We start from the raw sequence: 10508 nt of genomic DNA, 5'->3' as shown, positions 1-10508 counted from the left end.
AATAAGAAAAATAATGTTATTTTGTCAATGAGAGATAAACTCAAGTCATAAGTCTGAATCATAAATTTACACTATGAATTTAAACTGAACTCAAGTCAAACCCTTTAACCTGTGTTCAATTTGATTTAAAAAATGAGTTAGTCCTCTAAACTCAAAATCGGATTGAATTCAAACAAAAAAAATTCAAATCGAGTTAAACAAACTTTCAAGATCTAGTTGATACAATTTGGATCTAACTCTACACATCAATATAAACAAATATAGTAAAATGTGATTAAATGACTTAAAGTAAAAATAAAATAGATGATCGTATTACCCAGTCACGTATTAAAACATTAGTTCGTATAAAAGCTAAATTCGGAGTTCCAGACAAATCATGGTCCTTAAAATATTTTAAGGGCCCAACCCAATCCCTGTATAGTCTGCTTTCTGCTAACCCAAACTACAAGAGCATAACAAAATGATCTATTAAATAAAAAGACCCTCTAAAGCCCAAGATGAATTAACCCAATGAGGCCTATTCTCGGCTTAATTCCTAAGCAAACTCCCGCCTCATCTCCAGCGCGGCAAGCCGGCCATTTAAAATCTCTGTCCACCAAAAAAGGAACGACCTCAACTTAACACTTTCTCATCCCAATAAGTTACTTTCTTTCAAGGATTCTTTCAAACAGGTTGTGGATAATGTCTACAATGCCGCGCCAAATCAAGTTGATTTTCAAAAGGTAATTCTTTTCTTAATAAAGAAAAAACAAAGTTCCCATATTAAATCATTATGTAGTTAGATCAACTATTGATGTTGCACTGTTGGCACAAGCTTTCAATCGATTCAGTTAATATCGACATATTATTCTGGTGATAACATTTATACAATTGAAAAGAAATGTTGTTAATTTTTTTATTGGAAGGGTCAATATGATACTTAGCTGCAAGTAATGAATTATCGGGATTAGGCTTTGTTAGGGTTCTGCAGATTCCAATCCAAGCAAACAATGTCTCCAACAGATAAACAAGAAACCAATATGATTCAATTCATATGCTTCTTCCCTTGCACTCTAGATCCTATTGGATCCGGGTTTACTCATGACGGGTCGATCTGACCTGATTTGATTAACTGCCGAAAGACAGTTATTAACAGTTATTATTGATAGTTGGACTCTTATATAAACTCTTAACTACCTCTCAAAGCAAAAAAAATATATGAGATAACGTCATTTTTACAAAGAATCATTCTCCACCCAACACACAAAAGCACAGATCCTGTCTCCCAAGATGAAAAGCAATACGTGAGCAAATTGTGTTGTGGAAACAGACTAACGTCAACACCTCGCGTAGAATTCGAAGACGCTTCATCGAATATTGAAACGGGTACGTAAATTCGTATTAACATATTTCACAGATTTTAATCCTGACATGTTTAATTATTTCCAACAGATCCTAACAAGCTTCTATAGAGTAATACTGTGAATTCATCATTTTAATCCACTGAAAGGATGACATTGGACTAGAACTCAGGAAGGTTTACCCTTGACACTAGGTTGTTATTTTTACTTGCATTTGAAAGAATGGTCAGAACAATGCTTAGCAATTGTTAGTGTTAAAAGTTATGATTGTTAATTTGTTGTTTAAGTTTCCTTCTATATGTTATTTTGTTTCCTTGTATATGATTTAATCTTCAGTTTATATTCATGTAATGTAACCCATTACAATTCTTATATGCAATATAGACATATATTCAAAATATACATTTACTTTCATTAATGGTATTATAACGCGTAATATCCATTCAATAAAACTATATGTATCCATTTTGAGTATTATTTGTATCATTACATGATTAGATAATTATGAATTTAAAATAAAATAATTACAATCACACGATAATACATATAAATATATACACATTTGTGTATCTAAAATAGATATGTATAGTATTACTCATATCTTTTTACACACTTTTGATTTGATTTCTCCCTTTTCACCCTTTCACCCTGAAACTAGGATTTCATATTTTCGCCCCTGCAGCTACCTGCCACTTACTTTCGAAAACCATCGCTTTCAACCCGTGATTGTGCCTTCTTCAAAAGTGACTGGAATGGTAATGTTCATTGGTCATATTCTCAATCATTTAGCTGCTTGATTAACTGTGCAAACGTGTAGAGTATGCTTAACAATTTTCGAACATAAATAATATGACTCAAAAGTAGATATGTTGCGCTGCGCCAATTCATATAGCCTACATTAGCTCAAACTACTGTTCCGTTGTGGGGCTCTGAAAGTTGGTTTCAGTTGTGCTAGTTCTGGTTATGTTTGTCGTTCTTGTTTTCGCTTTAGTGCTATTAATATTAGAAAAAAAAATGTACTCTGTAGTTTGGGAGACTTATCGTCGTTCTTGTTTTTTTTGTAGTTGTTTCTGAGGCTCTTCTATTATAGATTGTTGGTGGATTTAAGCTAATTTAAATGGACCATAACATAGTATTGTGGGTTTCTTGTTTGGGATTTGGAAGTAAGTTGTTTGTCTCTTGTCCTGATCTGCGGAAGGCACCAGGAGAAATTCAGATTTAGCGGGTAAAATTCTTTTACTCCATGAGAGCTGAGTTCATGGTTTATTTTTATTGGGTGGGGATTATTTCAGAAGCTTGAGATAGATGCTTAGATCATATGATTTATTGTTTAATCTCTCAGATTTGTTCTTTATATACATATTTTAAAGTTTTCATCGCGTGCAAAGTTAAGAAGAAATAAAAGACTGAGCACAGTTTCATAAACTAAGATTTTTTCCTTTTGTGGGTATGAGTATAAAAAATATAATATTGAGTTAATGCGCGAAATCAATCAAGGTCAAATAGTATTTAGTTTGAGTTTGGTTTGATATTATTCAAGTTAAACTTAAGTTTGAATTTGTTGAGTTAAAAAGTTTTTTGTGCAAGTTCGAGTTGAAGACAAGAATGGTTAGCTCAATTTCAGTTAAAAAATTTTCATTTAAATTTTATAATTTATATATTTATCAATTAGTTTTATTAGTCAAAATAAAAAATAAATTTATATTTGAACTAAATCATTTTGACTTGTTTCAAGTTAATACAGTTAATTTTGTCAATGATTTTTAACAAAAATTCAAATGAATTTGATTTTGAGTGTAAAATGACTATTTAAGATTTGAATCAAACTTTAATTAGTCTATATTGAGGATTAATTTAATTTTAATCTAACTCTAACAAACAAAATAAGGATATGAATATAAGGCTTAAAATCTTGAAAATTTTGTTTATATTTTATTCGAATCTAATTCTATGAGTTTTGACACTCAGGTTGGATTTGATTACACTCAATTTGGGTCCAAAATTCATGCATCTATGCATGGTTACTACCACATGTACAGATTTATCAGTTATCAGGGGAAAAACCTTAGCAAGTTCTTTACTTTAGATCTTTTCGATTGACAACAAATATAATATTCGGTTTTGAAGATGCGTTAGATCCAAGTTTTTCAATTTTCATCAGAATAAGACGTCATCCTGAGTTAAGTGTAGATACCCTACTAGGCAGCCACGCTCGGTGCCGACGTCTGTACTTCAATTTCACATAAACCTGCATCAACTTGATTCTCTTTTATTGCGAGTGTAAAATTCCAATAACTACGCTACGCAGCATGATAGAGGCCCTGCACATGGCATGGCCTTCACGTGGCTGGTGCGAAATTTTATGTTTCTCTTGTTAAATTTTGTATTGCACATGTAGGTTCATTTTTCTTTTTAATCTAGGGTTAACGCCATCGCTTGATTCAGCTGCAGGCAAAGCAAATCAAAGTTGAACAGGTTTTACCGCAAACTCTGCTTCTGCTATGGAGGTTGGAACGTAATTGTGACTTACTGGCTATGGCTATGGCTCATGTCAACCTGATCAGGTTCAAGTAGCTTGACTAATGATTAAAGAGAATGAAATTATTGAAAAAGTTAAAAGGGGTTAGTGCTGTACCTATCAGTCGGTGATTGATTAGATGTGTCATTACTGTAACTCTTAGATTAATTGAATTTCGCACAAGAGGTGGCTACATTTAGAAGCAATATATTCAGAGCATAATGCGAAAAATGGCAAGAAGGTAATTGAAAGAGCATTGGATGTTAAAAATAGAAGAAAGGAAAGCTTGCAACTTGCAGGAAGTAAAGAGCCCACTCCTTAGTCTTTATGCCCATTGCCCGGACACGTTAGAATATTATGCTTCGATAGACGACAACCTTAAGGTAAATCCAAACTCCCTTGCCGAGTTCTTTTGCTTTCCTTCTACCTAAGATTAAACACCTAAGCTTATCTAACCTACAGGTCTTTCTCTTTCTCGGTGTTTTCTTTGGACTTTACTAGAAGGAAAGAAGCATCTTCATTAAAAAATGAACTGAACTGATTGAACTGTTCATATTATATATATTTTCATTTCCTTTCTGGGCAGATAACAGAAGCAGCACTTTCCTATATTTAATTAATAATATATTAATATTTGTGTTCTTTTATTCATTTTTGCTCCTGTTGGTGATTCAAAGCTTCAGTGCCTGTAATTTGAGGAAGAAGAAGAAGCAAGCTAAGAAGATAATTTGATAAAAGAGATGGGCGAAACAACGAACCACGGGCATGCACCACCAGCTCAGGCGGCAGCGCCACCACCACCAGTACTTCCTTCTCTTGCAGTTTCAAGGGGTCCTACTTGGACTCCGGCCGAGCAACTTCAGCAACTCCAATACTGCATCCACTCCAATCCTTCTTGGCGTTAGTCTCTTTCTTCTCTTTTTGATGATTTTCTTGGTCTTTATAGGATATACATCCTCCACTTAATTCTTTCTGTTTATTCCGAAAGGAAAGCTGGGAATTTTAATTAGAGTTGTTCTTTCTGTTTATTCCGAAAGGAAAGCTGGGTAAAGTTCAGATTCTATAGTAAAGTGAATTCTTTTTGTTTTTAATATAATTTTTTATAGTTTTGCTGCATGTCTATGTGATCGGCTTTAAAAAAAGCTGATCATGAGTTTCTTTTTATTTATTTATCATTATTCATGTCATGGATTCTTTTTATCTCAATTTTGCTGATCCAAATCTTTTGATCTGGGATTTATTTATACTATGGATTTGTTTGGTCTAGATAATCCTTTATCTTAAAATCAGCTCCTCTTTTAAAAAAAAAAAAAAATGTGTGGAATTTCATCTATTTCGAATCTAGGACAAATTTAAACTACTGAAAATTTCCTTGCTATTTTGATTTATATTTCATACGCTAATTTTAGTTATTTATTTTTGTGGAAGGAAATGAGATTACAGGCTTACTTCTAAATTATGCTTCTAACTTTGTAACTAATCATAATTAATAAATCGTTTTTCACAGCCCAGGCAGTCTTACTGGCTTTCCAACACTATATTGTTATGCTTGGAACTACTGTCTTGATTGCTAGTGCACTTGTGCCTCGTATGGGTGGGGACTATGTACGTTTCCAATCCACCAGCTCAGTTTCTTAGAATGAATACACTACTGATAAATCTCAACTTATGAAAATTGGTGCTGATATGAACAGGGTGACAAGGCCCGAGTAATTCAATCATTGCTGTTCATGTCAGGAGTGAATACACTGCTTCAAACACTTATCGGCTCAAGGCTTCCTACGGTGATGGGTCCATCAGCTGCTTTCACCTTGCCTATATTGTCAATCATCAATGATTACTCTGATAGGACTTTCACATCCGAGCATGAGGTATGGAAACTTCCAAAGAGATTCAATTGAAAAGTGGGAAAACAAAATAGATAGACTGTTAACATTTGAGGTGCCTGTGTTGATTTTCTGTATAAAGGACATTGTCGATGGTGTTGAAACATCAGATAAATATATTGACATGACATTAGAATCATTCATCTTTCAGTAAGCTTCTGCAACATACAACTTCTTCAAGATTTTATTTATGGTATGGATGACTGTTTGCAGATTTTCAAGTATTTCAAATGTTAATATGAATACTTCTGAGTTATCTCTGCAATTAATTTTTGAATAGTTCTTGGGTGGAAGGTATTCACTTTCTTGTAAAATACCTTGTTCCTTCTCCCTTGAATTAAGTTTATCCATTCTTGCTAATTATTTTTGCTCATGAATGTTATAAGCTGTTGCTACAAGAATCTCAGTTATTTATAATTTACCATATAAAACTACCACTGCCTTTTGATTGTACACCCATAATATGTGCCATCCTGGGTGCTGCAATGAATGCTCTGACAGATATTGTGGTTGCTTGCAGAGATTTCTCCATACCATGAGAACTATACAAGGATCATTAATTGTCTCTGCATTTGTCAACATTGTGCTTGGATATAGTCAGGCTTGGGGTAATCTAACAAGGTTGAGTTTTGAACTTATATCTTATCCTTGCTTCTTTAATGCTTAAGGCCCGTTGGCTACTATATTGTTATGACCTGATACCTATTGAGAAAATTAATTGGGTCTCATAGCTGGCTTTTACTTGTTGCTTTTCTTCTGCTCCCTCCAGATTGTTTAGTCCCATTGTCATTGTTCCAGTGGTTTGTGTGGTTGGTCTTGGTCTGTTCACGAGAGGCTTCCCACTGGTAATCCTTTCATCTGGCCTTCCAATCTCTGGTGGCTTTAAAAAATTAACACTATTGAAGACCTATATTTAAATCTACTATACTCTGTACAGCTTGGCAATTGTGTGGAAATTGGCCTGCCTATGTTAGTTCTACTAGTTGTTTGCCAGCAGGTAACAGACCTTATTCCATTTTCACTATTACTACTAGTATATTAATATACTTTGTAAATGCAAGAAACCTTTTGGTTCTTGGTACAGTACTTAAAGCGCATCCATCCAAGGGCTCATTTCATAGTTGAGAGGTTTGCTTTGCTTTTCTGCATTGCAATTGTTTGGGCTTTTGCTGCTATCCTCACTGTTGCCGGTGGTTACAACAATGTTCCAGAGCAGACTAAACTGAGTTGCCGGACAGATCGCACTTACCTTATGTCATCTGCTCCTTGGTATTGTCCAGATGATTTGTGTTTTTCCTCTTGGTCATTGTAATTGAAAATTATTGAATTACATCATTTTTATGACAATTCATTTGATATTGTTTCCAACCTAGGATTAAGATTCCATACCCATTTCAGTGGGGTACTCCAATATTCAGAGCAAGTCATGTCTTTGGGATGATAGGAGCAGCGCTTGTTTCATCTGCAGAGGTTCAATTACTAGTTTTTTAACATATGAAATTCCTTGGATATTTACATTAAAATTTGTACTTTTGCTTATGTTAAAATTTTGAACTATTTTAACATGTAAAATTCCTTAAGCTGTGGATAGAATTCAAATGTCTAAATGATATACAGTAAAAAATATGATCAGTTGCTTGTCTCATTTTGTTGAAAGAGAGGAGAAATCTGGTATTTGAATAACTGCTTTTATAATCATATGGTGCAGTCAACAGGAACATTTTTCGCAGCATCTCGTCTTGCAGGTGCCACTGCTCCCCCAGCTCATGTCCTCAGCCGAAGTATTGGCTTGCAGGTTCTCGCACATATTTCTATGCTTCTTTTTCTATTTTGTTTTCTTATTTGATCATCAATATATAATTTTAATTCACATGCATGGAATTTCTATCATTATTTTACCTATTAGAAATTTAGAAAATACTCTTTTCTTTTATCAATTGCAGGGTATCGGCATGCTGATTGAAGGAATTTTTGGTTCTCTCGTTGGTACCACTGCTTCTGTGTAAGAAGCAACACTTTATGAGTTAAATATATGTTAGTCTCACTATGGCTTAGCTAGTGGTCTTTCAAGAGTTCATTTTCATTGCATTAATTAGGTTCTTGCTCTCATTTATGGTGTCACACCTCATTTGGGTCTGGATTTGAAATGTCTTGACCTAATGAAGTTGGATTTTGTCATAGGCTAGCGGTGATAACTGAAATCATGAAGTTAGCTATGTGAAAAGAAGCTTTCAGTGCTTCCATTGGAGTTGGATTCTGTCTTACTTTAGGCCATGTATTTGAGGTGTAGTTTTCACATATTGTTAATCCTTATAAGAGAGCCCGGTTCATTATTACACCTGGTAAAATTACCTTCAAATTGTTGTTTTGAATCTTTTGTATTTTGCTCTGAAGTAGGAAGCCAGGTAAAATGTATTCGTTAAAGTTGCGAATTGTATATTTTTATGTTGTGCAACTGAACTTCTGGAAATTGCTAAGCCTGAAAATTATCTTCTTTTTGGATGCTATGCCTGAAATGAGTTCTCTTCCATGGATTATCTGTCTCCTTTGCAGCAGGCATCTGCAAACTTAGCTTGGCTTATACATTGTTAGTTATACTGTATTGGAAAAGTACATCTAGATGGCTATACTTTACCATCTTGCTGAGCAGTGACTAAATGTGAAATGAATTGACACACTGTTTCAAAACAAACCAAAGATTGTTTTTAATGACCCATCAAATGATATTGCAGGGAAAATGTTGGGCTTCTTGGACTGACACACATTGGTAGCAGACGAGTGGTTCAGATTTCAACTGCTTTCATGTTCTTTTTCTCCATATTTGGTTTGATTTTTACCCCTCATAATTAGATTCAACTCTGCTTTTTATTTTTGATGATTTTGTAATGACTTTGTAAAATATTTCAGGGAAGTTTGGAGCCTTCTTTGCTTCCATTCCTCTACCAATATTTGCAGCCATATACTGTGTTCTACTAGGGATTGTTTGTGAGTGATAATGTTCAGTATGGTGTTTTTTTTTTCTTCCCTTTTTCCATTAATGGGAATATGCTCATTTGATCTGTTTTCATTTCTGCAGCTGCCGTTGGGATTACTTTCATACAGTTTGCTAATAATAATTCCATGAGAAACATCTACGTTTTGGGTGTCTCTTTGTTCCTTGGCATATCAATTCCTCAATACTTTGTCTTGAACACTACTCAGAGTGGTGATGGACCGGTAAAAACTGATGGGGGGTGGGTAAGTAACTGAAGAACATGATGTACTTCTCAATTATTCCGTCTTATTTCTGTATGCCATTTAGTACCTCCGAGGTTTTCATCCATAACAACCCTGTCTGTTAAAGTCTGGTACGAATAGGATGGAAAAGAACTGGTGCACAACGAGAGGCACATGTATGTTGTAAATCATGCTCTAACATTATGACAATTTCCGAAGCAATCCGCTTTTAACACTTATGTATGGTGTGAGGCATATTATTTGCAAATGTTAGGGATTGATTTCTCTGCATTGACTTACTGTGTTGAATGGTTTAAGTTGTTTTGATATAATTTATTCAAGCCATTAGTCATGTGGACATATATATGTATTCAGAAATTTCTCATCTTTCACGGTTTTTGCAGTTCAATGACATATGGAACACAGTCTTCTCATCACCTCCAACTGTTGCTATGATTGTTGGGACGCTGCTTGATAACACACTTGAAGCAAGGGAGACAGCAGTCGACAGAGGACTTCCATGGTGGACACCATTCCAGCACAGGAAGGAAGATCCTAGAAATGAGGAGTTCTACAATTTCCCCCTCAGAATAAATGAGTATATTCCTACTAGATTTATGTGATTATAACTAAAACTAGCTCCTTGTATATTAATTATGATGCTGTGAGAAACTTTCATGTTTATATACATGTTGAGTAGGGGCATGATTTATATGAGAAAGCTGAGAAAACTCTCATGTCCCAAAAGGTTTTTCCCAGTAGCCTTCTGGATCTGAAGGTCCCAAAGAAGGGCACAGTATTGTTTTGCCATACCCAGAAACATTTTGCTGGTTATCGGTTAATTTTGAGATTAAAAAGATGATGATGTGTAGCTGTAGAAGCTTGAAAATGTGGATCTATAGCATGAGTTTCTAGCCTTTTTTATGCTCAATCAGTTGGAACCGAAATTAGACTTATGCAAAAGTCATCTCTAAGTCTTGTTATGTGATTATGTGTTACTTTTATATTTCGTCTCTAAATTGCAATAATATAATGTTTGATAGCACAATATTCTATACAGTAATTCTTTGTTTTATAAACCTCCAATACTGTGATCTGCGACCAGGACCTATACAACCAAATAACTCTCCTTCCAGCGAGCAGCCACGATTCAAATCTCAAAACTTTGTAATTGACATCAAGGTGGGAGTGAAAAGCAGCAGATATAATTGACTTCCATTTCCGGCGTCTTTTCTTCCGCTATTTCTGAAGGCCCACAAACTTACTGTGTCTCATCATAAAGGCCACGAGCTGACAAGATGTCTTTTTCTGCGATGGATTTTGAGGTGCTAAGTGAAGTGCTAGGCTTTTACTGATCCGTGAGGTGTTGTTTAGTTGGGTTTGGGTACGATGTTGAAGTGGGGTCAAGGCTGGCTTGGCCCTGGATTGATTTGCTTGGTTCACTTTGAATTGGGCTAAATCGTTTGGATTGGATTTCTGGCTCTGTTCTTCTGACAATTCGAAGAGGAATCTTTCTTGCTTTTGAATAATAAAACGACGACAAAACAT

At 34.8% G+C, this 10508-nt stretch overlaps 1 protein-coding gene across 2 annotated transcripts; it reads left to right on the top strand.

Moving 5' to 3' along the window:
* The first annotated feature begins 4089 nt into the window (after positions 1-4089).
* LOC123203287 (nucleobase-ascorbate transporter 3-like) lies at positions 4090-9849 on the top strand. 2 transcript variants are annotated; one of them, XM_044619605.1, is made up of 15 exons: positions 4090-4241; positions 4536-4758; positions 5366-5463; positions 5553-5729; positions 6265-6365; positions 6514-6589; positions 6682-6741; positions 6829-7013; positions 7118-7214; positions 7453-7539; positions 7688-7746; positions 8477-8568; positions 8652-8729; positions 8821-8981; positions 9365-9849. In XM_044619605.1, the coding sequence occupies exons 2-15, from the start codon at positions 4599-4601 to the stop codon at positions 9581-9583; spliced, it is 1650 nt and encodes a 549-aa protein (XP_044475540.1). In that variant the 5' UTR covers positions 4090-4241; positions 4536-4598; the 3' UTR covers positions 9584-9849. The 2 variants fall into 2 exon arrangements, with proteins under 2 accessions (XP_044475540.1, XP_044475541.1); XM_044619606.1 differs by lacking the exon at positions 4090-4241 and having other exon boundaries at positions 4327-4758.
* Positions 9850-10508: the final 659 nt, after the last annotated feature.

Source organism: Mangifera indica, chromosome 19, assembly GCF_011075055.1.
Source record: "Mangifera indica cultivar Alphonso chromosome 19, CATAS_Mindica_2.1, whole genome shotgun sequence".
Classification (NCBI taxonomy): domain Eukaryota; kingdom Viridiplantae; phylum Streptophyta; class Magnoliopsida; order Sapindales; family Anacardiaceae; genus Mangifera; species Mangifera indica.
Note: the sequence above shows the minus strand (reverse complement) of the source record. Positions and strands in the feature narration are given on the sequence as shown.